The sequence below is a fragment of the Manihot esculenta genome, chromosome 14 (genome assembly GCF_001659605.2).
Source record: "Manihot esculenta cultivar AM560-2 chromosome 14, M.esculenta_v8, whole genome shotgun sequence".
Classification (NCBI taxonomy): Eukaryota; Viridiplantae; Streptophyta; class Magnoliopsida; order Malpighiales; family Euphorbiaceae; genus Manihot; species Manihot esculenta.
The window spans coordinates 28,695,151-28,716,248 of NC_035174.2; the positions used below are offsets into that span (position 1 = coordinate 28,695,151).

The window sequence follows — 21,098 nt, forward strand, 5'->3', positions numbered from 1 at the left end:
TATGTCTATTCTAGTGAACTTTCGAAGTGTGCCATCCCATATCAATCTCTTGATTTCGTCTTTTAGCTATCGATATTCCTCCATTATATGCCTATGATCTTCACGGAAATGACAGTACTTAGTCCTGTCTCGCCTGTCGGCTTTCTCAATATTGAGGTTGGAGAGCCATCTGACCTTTTTATTATTTTTCCTGATCTACATTAGAATATATGTATGTGAGTCATTCAGTGGAGTATAACTTTTATACTTACCTTGATCGTTCCTTCCTCGGGACATTGGATAACTTCTGCAGTCTCCTTCATATCCTCACCTTTCTGGCTTCAGGATTTGCTTTTGACTCATCCTCTTATCTTCTCTTAGTGAGTGGACCTTGTCATCAAGCCTTATATACTTCTGAGCTTTATTCATCAGCTGCTGATAGATATCGTTTTGATTTTTAATCAAGAAATCCATGAATTTAATGTTACGAGTTTTTTTTTAGCGCTTCGCACACTATTTCATAATTTAGCTCTTCCACCTATATCATTTCAGTATTGAAACGTGAGATGAAACTTCTTAAAGACTCACTCTCTCTTTGGTGGATTTTTTACAAGTTTGAAGAGAGTTTTTTAAGAGGTATGCAGGTGATAAATTTATATTTAAATATCATAGCAAATTGAGTAAAATTTTGAATAAAAGAAAAAAAATACCTTTTAAGAGAAAGTGAATAGGAAACCAAATTTAATCCAAATGAATAGGAAAAATTCAATGGAGTTCCCGATAAAGGAACCAAATGGTGTGGCTAGAAATAGAGTTAAACTTGGTCAATCTGCAAAAGAGAAGATATGAGGTGGCGCCTATGGGCAGTCACTCCGATACTCAAGTCAGTAAACTGATAGAATGAGCGAATGTAATGAATTGTTTGAGTTTAGAATAAGTATCTAAAAATATGTACCTTAAAGTCTATGTATATTTATATTTATACTGTAAAAAGGTGGAGTTAATTATTGAATCTCCTGAAAATCCAATTGATACCAACTAGTGACTAGGGGATTTCACATTTATAGATATAGTGGGGATGTTTTAGATTACATCCACTAATGGTAATTTTCTATGAACACTCGACCCACAAAGGTGAGAGTGAGTTTCGGTGAAGTACCGAATATTATGGTATCCTAATTTTCCTTTCTATGGATAATACCTCTATGACCATATGTCAGTTTATTAGATTCTTGTCACGTGATATAGTTTTATGGTAATAGCTCATACATTATTTTGAGGCGATTATTATATCGTATCAAATATTTAATTGATTTTTTTATGAATTATTTTATTGATACTTAATAATATTAAAAATTATGTGCATAAATTTTAAGAGATAAAAAAAGTTTAAATTGTTAAAATTAAATCAAAAATAGTATTTTATTATTTTAATATTTTTCATAAAAATTTAAAATACATAAAATTTAATTTAAGTCAATTTTTATAACTCTTTTAATATTAAAAAGAGATTAATATAATTAATAAAAGAGGTTTTCATTGAATTATATTAAAAAGAGATTAATATAATTAATAAAAGAGGTTTTCATTGAATTTAATGATGATAACTAAATATATTATGAAAATAAAAAAAATATTTTTAAGGATAGTTTTATTAATCAAATAAAATTTAAGGATTATATTATAACTTATTTTCAATTATTAAAAATTTAAAAATGTCACTAATCTTAAAATTTTTCCTTCATTTATAAGAAATAAAGTATAGGGCATATTTTTAACCTGCTTTGCATTTGACTTCACTTAACAAAGAAATTTTGGAGCCAAATTCTGTATATAAAAAAATTGTTTAATTGATGACCCTCGATGTGATTTTTCTTTTCAATTATGTTTCAGAAAATTAATGTTATAAAATTAAAAAAAATTAAAAAAAATTAAAAAAAATTTATTAGTCAATTATTTTGAAAAATATTTACTAATTAATTCGTTTATTAGATTTTATTGTTAATTATTTTATTATTTAATTCTTATAATTTAAAAAAATAATAATTAATTTTTTAATTTTATAAATAGTTTACTAATTAATTGGAGCTTTTATTTTAAATATTTTAAGAATTTCTGGGTGAACAACTTTCCATGTTTTTTTTTTGTCAATAAACAATTTTCCATATTGGTTTTGAATTATAATTACATTATATCTGTACTTGCCTAAAATAGTGATTGAGAAAACTATAACTTACTTTAGCAGAAAATAAAAAAATATAAAAAATATATATTTCTAGAAATAATTTTTTCTTGAAAAAGGAAATAAAATTAATTTCTGTAACAAATTAAAGTTAATATAACATTTAATCAATATTTCAGAGAAAAAATTATTTCAAATAACGACACAGATGCTTATATAAGAAAAGAGGAAACTGTCTCTATTGGCTGTGGGTTTGAACTTGAAGATTTGCTTGGAAGAAGTTTCAGAGAAACCAAGAAAACAAAAGGAGACATGAAGAACATCAAGGACGTCGTCTGTTCAGATGACGATGATAATAATAAAAAGCCAAGATCATCATGGAAGGCCATGGCCAACCATCTCAAACGAAGAATAGCAGTAGTGTTGTTGGTTGCGTTTGCATTTTCATGCCTGGTTTTGAGCAAACAGTCTTTATATCCCGATCCTCCTCCTTCTCCTTCTTCTTTTTCTGCTTCTGCTTCTGCTTCAGTTGCCATGGCTAATCACACCATCTCTCACCAGGTGAGTTAATTTTATACATTACCTTCAGCTTCTATATTAATTTCTCCATATTGCTTCATCTAACTACCTAGTTCATAATCCATCTTAATTTACAGAATATATATATATATATATTTATATTTATATATATATATGTATATTTATTTATTTATATTTTAAATTTTTGATTTGGATATCATAAAAGTGTTCTAGAATATCATGTGGTATAAATAATATGGTATTCTCAAGTAGGGGTGAGTATTCGATTCGATTCGATTTTAAATCGAATCAAATTAAATAAATTAAAAATCAAAATTTTAATATTTATACAAATTAAATCGAACTGATTTTAATCAGAAATCGAATCAAACTGAATCAGTCTGATTCAGTTCGATTCAGTTTGGTTTTATTGGTTTGAATTTTTAATAAATTTTTATTTTTTATCTTTTATTTTTTATATTTTAAAATTTAATTAAAATATTTTAACCTTAATAAAATCTAATTTTTCTATATTATTGAAAATAATATACTATTATCAATAATTAGTTCAGTTCGATTTTTTTAATTTTTTCTGATTAAAATCAAATCGAACCGAACTGAAATATATAAAAAACCAAACTAAAATTTTAAATTAATTCGATTCGATTGATTTTTTTTATTTGAACCGAATACTGTTAACTTTATTATCAATAAACAAGATTAGAATATTTATTATTTTATTATTAAAATATATTAAATAAATAAAAATTACTATTAACCCACTAAATATTTTTAATTATGTATCATAATATAATTGATAGAAAATATCACTTCAGTATACCACGTCATATTCTTTTTGTATATGGTATAATTTTTTATATAAGAAATTTTGTCAATTTTTGTTAAATAAGAAAATCAAAATTTGAGTGCTATAACTAAAGATGTAATAGTTATTTCTCAAAAGATTATTTAATTTTAATTATAATAAATTAAAGATTTTTATAATATGATTAAATTATTTTATTTTATTTTTCAAAACTAAATAAAAGATTATATATTGAATTTACAACTTTACTACCAATTTTGCCTTTTTCTCCTCCTCTATCGTTATGCCAAACTTGGTAATAATGTATGTATTACCAAAAATACTTTTCTATTCAGGATTTGTTACTATAAAAAAATGGATATCTCATTAATTGTTTTTTTCATATATTTTTGTGATATTTAGATATTGCAAACTCAAACTTAAATGACAATAAATATTTATTTTATTATTTTAAATATGTATGGACCTTAATCAGTATATTATAAATATTTAAACTAAAAGCTATTAGATCGGTAATTATATATATAATTAATAAATTGAATGTATAATTTACTCAAAATTTTAGGAGTAAGGATTTGATCGGTTCGATTCAAAATCGAATTGAATTGAATAAATTGAAAACTGAAATTTTAGTATTTGTGAAAATCAAATCGAACTAAATTGATTTTAAGCAGAAACCAATTTGAATCGAATTAGTTTGATTCGATTTGATTTGTTCGATTGAGTTTTTTTAATGAACTTTTTATTTTTTACACTTTACTTTTAATATTTTAAAATTTAATTGAAATATTTCAATCTTAATTATGGTTTAATCACTCTATATTATATATATTATAACTAATTGGTTCGATTTTTTTTTTCAATTTTTTTTAATAAAATCAAATTGAAATTTTTGAAACTAAAAATCAAATCGAACTGAAATGAATAAAAAATCAAACTGAATTTCTGAATTAATTTAATTCAGTCGATTTTTTCGGTTTGAATCAAATACTGTTCATCCTACTAAATTTCATTTAAAAAATTAGTAGGCAATCTAATTTTTTTTTTTAACTTTTTAATACCCAATATTTTAAATATTTAATTTCTGCACACGAATGTGAATTACACTCCTCTAAATTCTAAGAGGTTAAATAGTTAAATCTTATAAAATTAAAGAATCTAATAGTTATACATTTAAAATTAGGGTTAAATGGTTATATCATATATAAAAAATTAACAAAGTAAAATTCATCATTGTCAATTGAAAAGTTAGAAGTCGAATTATGTATTTGGTCTAATCAATATTAGTTTTGTATGTTATTTTCAGGGCAATTTTGATAATTATGATTTGGAGAATGTTTTAAGAGCGGCATCTATGGAAAACAAAACAGTGATATTAACAACGTTAAATGAAGCATGGTCAGAACCAGGATCTATATTTGATCTCTTTTTGGAGAGTTTTAAAATTGGAGATAACACACAAAAGCTGTTAAATCATTTGGTAATAATAACACTTGATCACAAGGCTCATGCTCGTTGCTTATCAATTCATCCACATTGTTTTGCTCTCAAATCTCATGGCCTTAATCTTTCATCTGAGGCTTTCTTCATGACTCCTAATTACTTGGAGATGCTATGGGCTAGGATTCATTTCTTGTCTACCATCCTCCACATGGGCTACAACTTTATTTTTACAGTAAGTATATTTTCCGTTCTTAATTCGAAAATTTACTATTTAGTCTTTCTAGAATGAAAAAACTCATTAATTTGTTGTCGAATTTGAAAAATACATTAACATATTTATAGATATTTATGAGATATTTAATATCTATATTGGCTACAATTTTATTTTTACAGTAAGTTTATTCTCCTTTTTTAATACGAAAATTTACTATTTAGTCTTTTAAATATCCATATGGGCTAAAATTTTGTCTTTAAAGTAAGTATCCTCTCTTTTCTTAATACAAAAATTTACTATTTAGTCTATGTAGTATATGCAAAATTATTAATTTGTCCCTCAATTTTGAATATACATTAATTAGTCGCTCTGTTGGTTTTAATTGTTAAGTGTTTTACTATTTAATTCCTATAATATGCAAAAATTCATTAGTTGGTCTCTTAGTTTTATTAAAATGTCCACGAATTAGTCCTCGGTATTGAGGATATTTTTAGACTTTTCTTAAACACTTAACAGCTAAAATTAATCAAATGACTAATTACTAGACTTTTTAAAACCTTATAATGTTTTAATATATTTTTAAAAATCGAGAGACTAACTAGTGATTTTTCCTATACTACAAAATCCAAATGGTATTCCCTCCGCCCCATAATTTTTTCCTACTTTGCTTTTTATACATATTAAGAAATATAATTTTTTTATTGACTTTCTAATTATACCCATTTTAAATACATTAAATTTTAATAAATATTAAGAGATATTTTGAAAAATTTCTTAAAAATAAGACAAAATTAAATAAGATTATAATAGTCAATTTATATATTACCATAGTCTAAAAAAGAGGAGAGTGGACAATAATTTGGAACAACAATAAAAGGAAAGATAGACAAAAATTATGAGATAGATAGAGTAATTTTTTCTTTTTAATAGCTTACCTACTATTCATTCATCAGATATACACATTGGTGCATATAATAATTAGTCTAATTTTTTGCTTCACTATAGGATACTGATATAATGTGGATTAGAGATCCATTTCTACACTTTTACGAAGATGCAGATTTTCAAATAGCTTGTGATATCTATAATGGACACCCTTTTGACAGAAAGAATAAGCCAAATGGTGGATTTAACTATGTGAAATCAAATAAGAGAACAATGGAATTTTACAAGTTTTGGTATTTATCAAGAAAAGCTTATCCAGGACTTAATGATCAAGATGTGTTGAACAAGATCAAGCATGATCCATTCATTGCAAAACTTGGGCTGCAAATGAGGTTTCTTGATACTGCTTATTTTGGTGGATTTTGTGCACGTACTAAAAATTTCAACTCGGTTTGCACAGTTCATGCAAATTGTTGTATAGGTTTGGAAGTAAAAGCTCATGATCTTAAGATTGTGCTTGAAGATTGGAGAAGGTTTTTGTTAATCCCTCCAAATTTAAAACCATCATCTTCATTCTCTTGGAGAGCTCCACAAAAATGCAGGTAATTTTCTTTTTTTGCATACATGTATATTTGAATACTTTCCTTACTAATCATAAAAGCATTTTTTTTTTATAAATTACTATTAAGTGCTTGAGTTTTTATGAAATTAATTAATTCGTCCTTATTTGAAAATCAATCAATTAAAACATCCCTATATTTTATAAAATTTAACTCTTTAGTCATTCTATTGAAAAAAAAACACCATTAGTTGCCTTAAATTATTTATATTGTTTCGTCCATATAATTCTAATCATATATATTATTTAATTTTTATAATTTTAAAGATTCACTATTTAGTCTCTCTAAATAAGGTTAAAATAAATTAACTAACGCCTTCTTTGACAAAAGGACTAAAGAGTTTGATTTTATAAAATATAAGAATATTTTAATGGAGTGATTTTGTAATAAAAATGAATTAATGAACTTTATAAAAACTTAGGAATCTAATAATAATTCTTCCTTTCTTTTTTTAAGAATGAGACTGCACATATCAATACTCCTAATAATACAATTAGGAGATGTTTCATTATTAGTTATTTTGTCATTACTAATGTTTTTCCTTTTAATATATTTACATGCAGACATCATCTGTAAATCCTCTCAAATTGTAGATAATATATTGAGCTCAAACCCACTGATAAGATACATTGTCATGAATTTTATCTTTGCTAGTGTTGGAGTAACAATGTAATTTTATAAAGATAAACTTATTTTCTTTTTTCATCTGTTCGAAATTTTAATATTTTTTTTTTCTGATGATAGTTTATTTAGTAATTTCTTAATGTTGCCTATGTTTAATAATGTATTGTAATAGTAAAATTCAATTGCAAGAATAATTTAATAATATGGGTTATATATTTTAATAAAATAATATAAATTGAAAGTGTTTTAATAATATTAGCTATACTATTAACAACTGATTTTTAATATTGAATCTGAGCTTGATGACACACCCTTAGCATATTGATATTTTGGATGTCCCTTAGCATTAGCTACGGCAATTGAAAATTTGACTACATGTCGCAACACATCATTTTTATTTTGCCACAAGAGTCTAAATCAATAAGGAAAAAAAGCTCCACATCTAGTATATTGTTGGAAAACAACAATACCACTAATGTATACGAGAAATTAGATTTATACCAAGATAAAGAAAGATAAAATTGACAGGAGAACTGAATACCAACACTAATTAGCAACATAATATTCCAAAAATATTATCCACAGATGCATGTGCATAATCACACACAAGATAAAGGGTTCCATCAAGATGCGCAGTTGATGCTCTAGTCATTTCTTAGCAAGCAATCCGAACAAATACACTATATTATATTTATTATTTTCGAAAGAATGTTCAATTTCTATAGCTTCTACTAAAACTGGCAATCAACAACATAATAAGACATCCTAAGGCATTGGTTAAAAAGTTTTGAAGATAGTAATTTGAAATTAATTAAATTTGATCTAAGATTATGTGTCTATAAAAAAAATAAATAATAAGTTTAAAGTGATAAGAATATAATTAATATATAAGTGATAAGTATCTGAGATTAATGTATGTAAATTATGAGTGTGCTTCGTTATGTATGTGATTATTAATAATAGAAGTAAAAGATCATTTTAGGATTGCTATATATATATATTATATTATTTGTGAATAGGCCTGTAAGAGGTGAGGATCTTCATCTTCATAAGAATGGAGTAGTTTAATAATATAAGGTTTGTGTTTAATTCTCTTTCTTTCATTCTTTTTTTGTGCATTTGTTATATCCCTTATTGTCTTTCCTATTAAAGTGGCATTAAAGCCCATCATAATTTTCCAACAAAGTGGTATGAGAGTTAGGTTTGCAATGCATGAAGGTGTAAGAAATTTAGAGCCTATTTCAATCCTTGGTTGTAAAGAGTTGATTTGAAAATTAAGTTGACGATTGTGAAAGGTAATTATAAATGAGAATCTAAGTCGGCTAATGTGAAAGGCAACTCCAGTAAAGGTATCTTCAAGTTAGAGGGTTTGTTGAGAAGGGTAAAATTTAAGGGTTAATTGACCTTTATTTAATGACAATTACTTCTTACTTCTCAAGAAGATATATCCTGAGGTAATTATAAAATTATTTCTTATTTTTTAAGAAGATATACTCTGAGATAGATTTAGACTTATTTAAAATCTTCTCTCTAACATGCATTTTTATAGCCTTCTACTCACAAACTATTTCCTTAATAACATCATGAATAATCTAATATGAGTTTAAGATATCTCAATATCTATTTGATTATATCCAGTGTGCTTGCCTACGGTCAAATTGATATCAAATTACTATACTAATAGCATAAAAAAAAAAAAAACATGTCTTGTACACTACATAACATATATTAGACTCCTGACCACACTTGTATATGTAACGTTTTCATTTGAGCTGTCTTTTCTATTCTCATTTGAGCTGTCTTTTCTATTCTAGAGTCTTAGGATATAATCTACGACTTAAAGTTTTCTCTTTGAAAAAAACAGAAGTATTTATGAGTTTAAATTATTGCATATTAAATTATTCTAAGACTTTCATGATAAATTACTCTCGGGAAAGAGTCCATAATCTTCTCAATTGATCTCTTCGAATCTTAATCTAAGAATATATGCAACTTCTCTATCTTTTTCATCTCAAAAGCTGATAGCCACCTGTTGATGGTTGCGTTAGAATCACTATCATTTTTAGTTATTAGTATGTCGTCTACATACAATGATAGATTACAAATTTATTCTTATATCTTTATAGTGTATTTACAATGATCCTTGTTAATCACTATGAAATCATAAAACACCATTGTATTATGCAATCTAATATACCACTATATATATATATATATATATATAATTTAAGATAATAAATTGACTTGAAGAGTCTACACACTTTATGTTCTAAACCATTTATACCAAAACTCATAGGTTGTTATGATAATGAGGGTGAGTAGAGGGATAGTAAGGGTGAGCTAATAAATAAGAGAATGATGAGTTGGCAAAGTTTTTTATAAGTAAAGAGCTATGAATTGGTGAGAATGTGTATAAAAGGGAAAGGAATTCTTGTAAAGAAGCATTCGTGATAGTCAATAATGCTCAGTCCTTCTCTCATATTCTCTCGCTCTCTCTCCTTCTCTCTCTCTCTCTCTCTCTCTCTCTCTCTCTCTCTCTCTTATTTAGTTATTCCCATCTTTAAATCGAGAGCTGATGGCTCGATTAGGTTCATGAGCCAAGAGCCTAACATTGTGGTATTAGAGCTGAGGAGTGTGGAAACCCTACTGTAATAGAATTAATCAAGCTGGCAAGGAAGAAAGTAGTAATGGCGAATGAGAGTCCAAAATTTGAAAACTTGGAGGAGCAATTGCAATTATAGAATCAGAAGATTAAAGAGTGGATGCAGTCTCAAAATCAAAAAATTAGAAGAATTAAACTCTAGATTCTTGAGGATGGAGTTAATGATGAGTCGGATGATGAAACTAATGAAAAATACTCAGAGCAAGGAGAGGGAGACCGTGTTTCCCGAGATTAACTCTATGGCCAATATATCTAAAACAGATCCAATTGAAATTGTCTATTATGAGAAACAGACCCGAAGGCATTTGCTAATGCAGTCCATGCAGAGTAGGAAGATTAAAGGCCAATGATGTAGGGCAAAACTTCTTTAGTTAATGAGGAGAGGAGCCATGATTGTAACATCTAATCTTTCTTCTACTAGAAGGTAAAATCTGGATTGGGAATTTTAGAGGTAGAGTCAGTAGGAGAAAAGATGAACTTAGGAGGAGGCATGATGCCATCAATGAGACCATGAAGATCTTAATAATTTAGGATAGGAATGAATTGAGTTTTCCAAACTAAGTAATTGGTGGTATTTTGTTTGACAGAAAAGGAGTGGGTGGAGGATATGGTTAGTGTGGAAGAAGTAGTAGAGGAAGGAACAAGGGCCATTAGAGCTTGTGATGGCTCTGATACTATGTGAAAACTAAGGAATAAGAAAGAAGCTGATGTTGTATTACTAGAGTTGTTTTGTATTACATCAGTAGAAACTTACTGTTTATATACATAATTATAAGAGTTTGTAAAGAAAAGAATATGTGTAGCTAATAATTAGGTATATGTACAACTAATAGTTAGGCATAACAAATGGTTAAGATTATATGTACAACTATCAAATAAAACAAAGGAAGGAATAAAAGGGTTTATTCCTTAATAGCTACTTGCCTTAGTTTACTTGGATCTTAAACTAAAGTGATACTTTAAAGAGAGGAAAAAAGAAAATTTTTTTTGGAGATGGAAGAGCTAAATCTATGTAAGAATTTTTTTTTTTAAAAGAAAACTTCTAATAAAAATTAAGTCAAAATCAGATTTAGATTTAATTAGTAGCACCAACTTGAATTAGCCTTTAAATTAAATTGAATTAAGTTTGACTAATTTAGTCTATTTTTCTATAAACGTATATAAAACTGTTGATTTGATTTCTATTCAAAAAGCTAAAAAAAATAAAAAGGAAAACTAACTAAAAAACTAAAAAAAGAAGAACTAATCATAAGTAAAAATTTGAAACTAATAAGTTAGCCACAATTATAAAATGGAAAAGAGAAACACATTGGTGAGGGAAAGGGAAAGCGAAAGGGGGAGGGTTAGGGTCTCTATGAGTACTTTTTTCTTCTCTCTTTTGTTCTTCTCGTTGATTGTCACCTGTCTTGCTAGCAATTTCTCTATTACAGTTTTTGCTTTCTTGAGCGATTTTGGTTTGCTACTCCCTGCCGCCAAGTTTGTTTTGTTTTTGCTTCGTTATTTAGTTTTTCATCATCCACTTTATTGTGATTCTCCCTTGCCATGGCTGAGTAGTGGCTATTGGGGTTTTGGTTTTTTATTTTTCTTATTTTTTTTATATTTTAGATCCCTGGAACTTTAACGAGGATGTTTCTTTAGACCTGGATTAAGAGTGTATGAAGGTGTTTCCTCTAACTTTCGAGGAGGACTATCATTTGTGTAATATCAGTATATGGGGATTGTATTGTCACGTCCGATAAATCACGCTCTCAAAGGGTGTTAATAGGCCATAAAGCTTGGTCACGGCTCCTCCTTAGTGTCCTAAAATGTTTTTCTATCAAGGCAAGGGCCTTCTCCTTTTGTTTATTATTGCATGCATGCATGCTAGGTAGATCCAACTGGCATCGTTCTTGATGATATTTTGTTGTATTGTTTCTACCCTGTTCTTGGTGTTTTAAATGGTGCTTCGATAGATTATTGTTTGATAGGTGGATTGGGAGGTTTATTTTCTAGGTTTGCTTGATGGTGGTTGTTTGGTTTTTTGGGCTTTTTTTTTATTTTTGTGAGTTCGTCTTCTAATTTCTCTTCTAAGCCATCTTCAGTGTAGCGTATGTCCTCTGACTCGTTAGATTTTAATACAAACTATTTTGCAAGTCAAAAAAGAAAAAAAAAAGTTTAAGGGCAATACATACTAAAATAATATAATTAACATATGATATACCAATTAAATTTATATTAATTCCAGATTTTAGTTTTTTCACTCTTTAATTTACTTAAAAAGAGTCACACGCCTCAATAAAATTAATTTATACTTGAGTTAAAAATACTATTCAAATGAATTTATCGTAAACATGATGATTTTATTATTCAAATCTTTACGGTGGCTTTTTTAATCATGTATATGAAAATCGCATTAATAAGACTCAATTAGATAAAGAGTAAATGAGAAATATAAGATACACCTTAAGAGAAGAGTTCAGTCCAACTTAGCTAAACCGAACTAAATATATCAAAATATTGAACTCCAACCCCAACAAACCAGAGGATCTCTATTTAAACCACCATGGCCACTAGAAATCAACCATACCCATTTGAGACAACCTTCTTCATGCAGCATTAGCTAAAACTAAGCAATACAAAAAAAAATTATATAGAGCAAATTTCTAAAATTGGTATACCAGAGATACTACTCTCCAGGAGGTGACAACGAAAGCCTAGCATCTTAATCTCTTATATTCTTGAAGTGTTGCGAATGCTAGTTTACGGAGTTTTATCTTGGGATTTATTTGTCGGACTATGCAATATCTATCTCAATGGAGAAATTTGTAGTTCCATTGAAGATTCAGATGCAATTTCTAGATATTTAAATTTGCCTTTCAAGTCTAAGATCTACAAATAATTGCATTAGAAAAGAAAAAAAGAAAAAAGAAAGAGCGCACAAATAACTATAAAATTATCACATTAGTTGGAAAGAGAAAATTATTATTGGCGGGAGTCAAAAGAGATAAATATCAATTCATACGGGCTCTTCTCCTTCTCCGATAATCGAGAAATATGAAGCTTGACTTTTTAAGAAGACTCTCTTATACTATATTTGGATTGAGAGAAAATAACTAGGAAATGAAGATTAGATTTTCCATCTTTTCATATTTAGTTAAGAGGAAATTGAGGAGAAATGAAAATTTTGGAAGGAAAATAAAATTTATATTCCAACCACTATTTTCTCTTCAAATTAAGGGAAAAGTGAGATAGATTTATTTAAAATAACTAAATCATCCCCATGTTTTATAAGTTGTCTTTGAAAATTGAAGGATAGAATTATAATTTTTATCATTCAAAAAATTACTTTTCTTCTAATATTTTTTTTATTATTCAAATAGAAGAATAATTGGAGAAAAAGACTAAAATCTAAATGGGTATTTCTTTAATCCTTTTCAAGCTAATAATTTATTTAAAAAAAAAGAAATTATTGTTCTACTAAAATTTAATTATAAATTTTAAATTATATTAAAATAACATTATTGATAAACTATATAACTAGGTAATTATCAATCTCATTATTTGATTTTCTTTTAAATTCATATTAAATTCTTTATTAATTTAAATATTGAAAGTTTTACCTATTAAATTATTTAATATTTTTATAATTTTATAAATTCATTGTCTGAAGAAAAAACCGAAATATAATATCAATAATAATAGTAAAATAAAAAAAAAAGTAAAAGGCCACAAAAAGAGGAACCACTGAGGTATGGACGCGTAGAGCCATTAAATGAGAAATACGATGATCTGAGTAGCGCCACAACCTCAGGCATTGTGGGCCTCATTTTCCAGCCTAGAGATCTCCCGAAGCTTTAATTTTTATTTTTTATAATACATGGACTAGACACGATGGATATCCCCCAAAACAAAAAATCTTCATTATTTCTGTAAATTACTAAACAGTCCTTCCACGAGTAAACCATGTCAGTGCTTTCACAAGCAACGTTATCTATGTATATATTTTTAATTAGATATCGTCATTTAAAACGTGTTTAGTTTTAGTATATTGTTGTTTTTCTAATATGTTTTCACAACTTTACGTCTTTTAAAATAGTAATTATCGTTAAATTATAATATTTTTAATTGGTTATGTATTAAATATTTATAATTTTTAAAACATAAAATGAAAATTTATATTAACAAAAAAATAAATTTTTTAAAAACAGTGTGATTAACCACTTATAATATCTCATTTGAAAAGAGATATGAGCTGTAATTATAATATTAGATCATATAATAAGAATTTGATAAGTTGATATATTATCCCGTCATAGAAATACTATAACATTGGATTATTTATTAAAATTCACTCACTTTTCAAAAACTGAATTTTCACATATAATTATTATTAATAGGTATAGTTTAATAGATTTTTGTTACGTCTATAGTTATAAAATCATGAATCAATTAGGCGATGAAATTTTTTATCAATTAATCGGTATTAGCTGAATCTCTAAAAAATACTATAATTAATTTTATTTCAATAATTATAGAGACAAAAGTACATAAATTTTATATAATTACTTTTAAATTTTAAATAATTCTTTATATTCGCTTGAAGAAATTTAAATATCAGAATGACTGCCGTAAATATGAGAGTAATTATCGTAAATACTAATCACTTTATATTTTTTTTATAAAATTAATTAATTATAATATAATTTATTTCAATTACATCATCAATTTTATTTTAGCAATATCATTTAATTTTATTGTTAGACAAATCCAACTAATTTTGAATAATTTATTAAACTTCATTTTTCTTAATATTAATACTAATAATAAAATAATAGGTAAAATAATTAAAAGAAGTCTCTTATTGTCTGCACTTGGAATCCCATCCTCTACCCCACCAAAAAATAAGTTGAAAATGTCTTATGAAATATGGAATTATTTAAATCCCATTTTGGTTTACCATACATAAAGCTCAATATTCAATCATGAGTCAAAAATTCTACGCTATAAAATAATAAAATTAATTATTAAAATATTAGCACACTATTTGGAGATGGAGATATTATAAAATATTATTTATTAAATATAATATTTTTTATTAATTTTTTTTTCTAGTTGTCTAATTTAATTAGTTAGAAAGGATATCACTCGATTTCAGAGTTTCGAATTGAACCCACTATCTTTTCCTTTTGTGTAATATTCTTAAAGGGCTTTAAATATGAAAAAAAAAAGATTTTTTCATTCTTAAATATTATAATTTATAAAATATAAAAATCTTAAAAATACTTAAAGATATTAAAGAATAATAATTTTCAACTGGTTGATTTAATATATTAAAATTTTATTTTAAAATAATAATGAATTTTCAAAAAGAAATTTATAATTTTAAATCTTAAGTAGTTGATTGATAACATGAAAATCTTTATTTAAGAAAAAAAAAAAAAGCGAAAATGCTGTGGACGGCAATAGTGGCAAAGAAGTAAATAAGTGAAAATCAAGGGGCTTTATGTTTCGATTCATCCCAAACTAGAGTAACGCTTATCTGTAAGATAGAATATAAATAATGATTTTTCATAGAAGCCACCTTAGAAATCCGCCCACCGTTTGAGACTGAAGACTCTGCCCCATATAAAATCCCCTCTTCTCAGTTGCGTAGCCAATCGTCTCTCACCACTCTTCTCAAAAAATCTCTTTCCGTTGCCGAACTCCTAGAGGTATCCCCATTTTTTGTTCATGTCTGTTTGAATTGTGTGGTTTTGATTTCAATTTTTAGATCTAATCATCGAGAAATGCTTTGTTATTGATATCTGGATGGTGGGTGTTCTGCAGTGAAGTGAAGATGGAAGCAGCTGCAGTAGCAGTTGTTCGATCTCCGATTGGGACTTACAAACCTTCGAGTTCCGTTGGGGGATCATTGTTCCTTGCCGCTAATGCTCCTGATTTCGTTCGTTTTCCTACCAAATATCACCTCTCAATTAATAAGGCAAGCTGATTTCTTTTTTATTCTTTATTTGTTTAATAATTTTATTTTGTCTATTTGGGTATTGGGTTTTTCAATTTTTTTAGTTAATTTGATTTTGCCTCTTGAAAGCCCATCTCTGACTTTGTAGGGGGGATTTTGATTCTATTCTTATGTGGGAAAGTTTGAATTTCTTATCAATGACAGTAGTTATAGATCTCAGAAGGTTCTTGATATCCATTTTCTTCTGTTTTTTGCAATGGATTGCAGCATTGTTCTTCAGTTTCATATGGAAAATCAGGGCATAGAAGACTGGGTTTTGGAAGGAGGAGATATGCAGTAGTGAGAGCATCATCATCGTCATCGGCTTCAGACTCTTCTGGCTCATTAGCTCCGATAGCACCACTTCAGTTGGAGTCTCCCATAGGGCAGTTCCTGTCTCAAATCTTGATGAGTCATCCACATCTTGTACCTGCAGCAGTTGAGCAACAGCTTGAACAACTTCAAACTGACCGTGATGCAGATAAAGAGAAGGAAGAGCCTTCTGTTACTGGCACTGACTTAGTATTGTATAGGTAAGTTGCATAATTTTTTTGACACAAGTGTTTCATACATTTCTTGTTGTGAATCTAATGATGGGCTTTTGGAATTTTAAGGAGAATAGCTGAGGTTAAGGCTAATGAGAGGAGAAGAGCTCTAGAAGAGATTTTGTACGCATTGGTTGTGCAGAAATTTATGGATGCTAATGTTTCTCTGATACCCACAATGGCTCCTTCTTCTGCTGACCCATCTGATCAAGTGGACAAATGGCCAAGTCAAGATGAGAAGCTTGAGCAACTTCACTCTCCTGAAGCATATGAGATGATTCAGAACCACCTAGCTCTCATTTTGGGAAACAAGATAGCAGATTCAACTACAGTAGCACAGATAAGCAAACTAAGAGTTGGACAGGTTTATGCGGCATCTGTGATGTATGGATATTTCCTCAAGCGTGTTGATCAGAGGTTTCAGCTTGAGAAGACGATGAAGATCCTTCCTAATATAGTGGATGAGGGAGATATTAATGTTCAACAAGCCGCAAGGCAGGATATGAATTCTAGTGGTGAAAAAGATGCCTTTCAATCTGTGTCCCACCCAGAAGCCTGGTCTGGTGGTATCGGTCCAGGGGGATTTGGCCATGGCATGAAGTCCTGTAAACTTCGGAGTTATGTGATGTCCTTTGATGGAGAGACACTTCAAAGATATGCAACAATAAGATCCAAAGAGGCAGTTAGCATCATTGAGAAGCACACAGAGGCTTTGTTTGGAAGACCAGAAATTGTGATCACTCCTCAAGGGACTGTTGATTCTTCCAAGGATGAACTTATCAAGATCAGCTTTGGTGGCCTGAAGAGACTTGTTTTGGAGGCTGTGACTTTTGGTTCTTTCCTCTGGGATGTTGAGAGTTATGTAGATTCGAGGTACCATTTTGTTATGAACTGAATTGTGCATGCCTGGAATCCTGATAAAGCATAGTTGTGGAAGATAAATACAACTAACCGAATTTAAATATCTTAAGTAGTAGTGTATTGATATTTCTGTACATAGTTTTGATACTGAAAATTTCTTGCTTTAATTTGCATGGTGACATGAAGCTATTTGAAATTCATTTTACTACTGGAATCTTCTCTTTCGTAATTGTTGTCTGCATATGTATATGATTTGACTATGTTTCATATTTTGAGGGGGTTTATGTTGCCATATTGAACTTGAAAATACAAAATATGTGCCCCTAGTATAAAATTAGAGCAACACAAGCTAATGGGGAGAATCAGGAAGAATTGAGAGAGAACTTGTAGAAAAGTCCAACCTTGAATAACAATAGTAGGAAACTGGAGGATTTGATCATAAGTCCATTATTTACTTTTGTAATGATTCCATATATTCCTCGGGGATATTTGATATTGGGGGGTAGGAGCCGTTGTAATAACGATTTAGTTAAGCTGAAGGTTAAATCTGAATTTCACCAAGGATTTCACAAAGAATTTGAAAAAAAAAAAATAAATTAAATTTCATTTTTCAATTTCATAATAAATAATTACTTTATTTGAATTTTAATAATAATTTATAGAGAAACTTAAACTGAAATATAAAATTTGACATTTTCAGCTATTGTTGTATAATTTAGGGGTATATTTAGCATTTTAACCAAAAATCAAAACTCAAAATATTGATTTCAAAATTTTCACTCTATTTCCCTTTTATAGTTTCAACTTTTGGGTTAATAAATTGACAATTTCATACAACATTGTGAGAAAGTATTTCCTTAACTCTCACCCAAGAGAGCTACTCTATCCATAGCTACCTCAATTTGTGCTTCAAGAATCTGCCATGATAACAGCTTTAATCTCAATTAAAATAGGTTTACAATGTCTAATCCCTAAAATTACAAATGGGATTACGATGTCTAAATCTTCAGAGTGATTGGTAAAGCAACTTGGTTGTGGTCCATTTATGCAAAATATTACCAAAAACATCATAGAATGCAATCTCTGCTTCAGTTTGAGTTAATTGCACTGACATGAAACCTTGGCCATCATAGAAAAACTCAAGACCTTCTCTGTTCAATTCTTTAAGGTCTCCCCTCCAAGCTTTGGATCCTGCCCCACTTGTCAGAAATTGAATTGGACTGCCACAAGTTCTATTTTAGAAATTAATAATAATAATAATAATAAAAATCTAAAAGAGATAAATTTAGCTTTTACCTGTTTGTATCACTGATATGTTCAAGGCAATGATCATGTCCATTCATGTAAAAATCAACATTGTTAGCCCTGAGGACTGGAAGAAGCTTATCTACAAGTTCTTGGGTGTCACCATGATGCCCAATGCTTCTTATTGCATGATGACCAATAACGATCTTCCACTTGGCATATGAATCTCTCAATGCCAATTCTAGATCCTATCATCAGAAAGTGTACATTAAAATTTCATTATTCTTGGTTTGGCTGAATAAATAATCAAATAAATACCTTGATAAGGTTTGCAATGTAGGCCTTGCGAGAGGGGATGCCTCGCCAGTCATAAGTATGGCCTTCTTCATTACTGAAGTAGGCATTCACAAAAGGGGTTGTGTCCACAAAGAATATTTCACCCAAATCTGTTAAACCAAAAATAATCTCAATCAATATTTACATTAATACAATAAATTTGAAATATGGGAAGAAGGTACCAACCAGCATCTACAATGAAAGATCTTAAACAAAGCCATCTGCTGTCAATGTTCCTAAGGTGACGGCTCAATTGCGCTTCTGCATTGCCTCTATAATCATGGTTCCCCAGAACTGCAAGTATCAATATACAAAATAAGATTAAGATAATCAAAATATATTCAAAGTAGGACGACATGCATGGAACTTGCCGCTGTACCACTGCTTTTGGAGGCTTTTAGCAGTGTAGATTTGAGTAAAAGATTCCTCAAATGCATGGTCGTGTTCACTTTTCAATCCATTATCATAGAAATTATCCCCTGTTGATACCACAAAATCTATGTCCAGCTTCTCTCCAATCCTTCCCATCTACACAAACACAGTTACAACTTTTTTAAAGAAATGAAATATTGTGTAATAATAATGAAAAGGGATGAAGAACAATGCAAGAAATAAGAAAAAAAAAACCTGAAAAGCGACAAGAGACTGGTTGAATTCACCTCGTCTACCCCAGTCGCCGAGGACCAAGAAGCTGAGAGATCCATCAACAGTTTTTGGAGGGTGTTGAAATCGGAGAAGCTGCTGACGAGCGAATGAGGAGGAGCAGAGCATAGAGATAACAGCAAGACAGCATGTGAATGAAACCACAAATGATGAGTTGGTGCTGCAGAGGGATGCCATGGCTGCAGCTGCGTATGCTGTGTAGCAGCAAGAGAAGAGAGACTGTGTTTATATAATAATATATAATCCCAAGAAGTTGATTATTGGGATGTGTGAGAAGAGAAGGGATGAGAAATAACAGACAGAAACGGTGGGCGGTTGAGAGAGCAAAGTGAATGAATGGGGACACACTCATGGAAGGAGGATATGCGAATATGCTGTAACTGAAACAGCATATGTCAGACCAAGTCTGAGATGCCATGCGATTCCACTGGATATTCTTCCCCTACATCCTCTTTTAATTGAAATACCTTTTTGTATAAAATTTACATATATAATATTTTTAATAATCAATTAATTAAAAAAAAACTATATCATCATAAATAAAATATTATTTTATATTTTATTTTTCAATAATAAATCATCTTTAATCATATAATTTTTAATTAATAATTATTTTATTTATAAATTTAATATTTTTTATTTTCATATTGTATTTTAATAGTATTAGAATTTTAATAATTATAAGTAAAAATTACTAAATCAAAATTATTTGAAAATAGAGAATTTAAAATTCTTGAATTCGCTAAATATATATTGCATTTTCAATTTAATTTTATTATTAATAGTACTAAAAGAAATTTAAAATATGTAAATTTTTACTATGTATTTAATATAAGTATATTATATTTTAACTTATAGGTAATTATATATTTAAAAAAAAATTATAAGTAATTATTTTATCAAATACAAATATATATGTATTTGTATGATTAAAAAAATCAAATTAAAAAAATTAAATTAATGTGTTAATGCAAAGTTATTAAAAATTTTAAAACCTTTAAATTTATTAACAATATTATTTTTATATTATTAAACATAAAAAATACTATTGTATAATAACATTTTCATTTTTATACTAATGTATTATCAAATTATAAAATAAGTTTTATGCAGATTTATTGATCAACATTTATATTTGTTGTTATTAACCATTAGTGATAAACTAATGTCTATGTTAGTGACATGAATCTTATTATTGGAGGTAAAGTCAATTATTTATTAGTACTTGTAATGAATCGGAATTCAAATTAGTATTAGGGTTTAAATCAATTTAAAATCACTGAAAAGCGTAATAAATTTATTATAAATTTTGTCGGTGAATGTTAAATTTAAAAAAAAAAAAATTATACTCTTTTCAACAATTATAAATTACAGATACGAGTCGAATTTACAAACAACAACTTAATTATTAATTTTTTTACAAAAATAAATGTAAAGAATATGAATGAAGAATGATGTGATGACTTGATGATCGACTTATTGACATGACTCGACGATCGATCACCTAACAACTCAGA

At 28.2% G+C, this 21,098-nt stretch overlaps 3 protein-coding genes across 4 annotated transcripts; 2 read left to right on the forward strand and 1 right to left on the reverse strand.

Annotated features, from left to right (window-relative positions):
• Positions 1–2,473: 2,473 nt before the first annotated feature.
• On the forward strand, positions 2,474–6,654 carry LOC110600597 (uncharacterized protein At4g15970). The gene is made up of 3 exons (XM_043950743.1): positions 2,474–2,722; positions 4,813–5,181; positions 6,169–6,654. Exons 1-3 carry the CDS (start codon positions 2,474–2,476, stop codon positions 6,652–6,654), a joined length of 1,104 nt encoding a protein of 367 aa, XP_043806678.1.
• Positions 6,655–15,479: 8,825 nt separating this feature from the next.
• On the forward strand, positions 15,480–17,566 carry LOC110599650 (UV-B-induced protein At3g17800, chloroplastic). Its single transcript, XM_021736151.2, has 4 exons — positions 15,480–15,644; positions 15,760–15,913; positions 16,160–16,464; positions 16,546–17,566. The coding sequence occupies exons 2-4, from the start codon at positions 15,770–15,772 to the stop codon at positions 17,369–17,371; spliced, it is 1,275 nt and encodes a 424-aa protein (XP_021591843.1). The 5' UTR covers positions 15,480–15,644; positions 15,760–15,769; the 3' UTR covers positions 17,372–17,566.
• Positions 17,567–18,098: 532 nt separating this feature from the next.
• LOC110599651 (purple acid phosphatase 17) lies at positions 18,099–19,903 on the reverse strand. Of its 2 annotated transcripts, none has more exons than XM_021736152.2 (6): positions 19,546–19,903; positions 19,290–19,446; positions 19,105–19,212; positions 18,901–19,028; positions 18,634–18,830; positions 18,099–18,569 (listed from the first exon to the last, which is right to left on the reverse strand). In XM_021736152.2, the coding sequence occupies exons 1-6, from the start codon at positions 19,756–19,758 to the stop codon at positions 18,344–18,346; spliced, it is 1,029 nt and encodes a 342-aa protein (XP_021591844.1). In that variant the 5' UTR covers positions 19,759–19,903; the 3' UTR covers positions 18,099–18,343. The 2 variants fall into 2 exon arrangements, with proteins under 2 accessions (XP_021591844.1, XP_021591845.1); XM_021736153.2 differs by having other exon boundaries at positions 18,099–18,557; positions 19,546–19,896.
• Between the last annotated feature and the right edge of the window lie 1,195 nt (positions 19,904–21,098).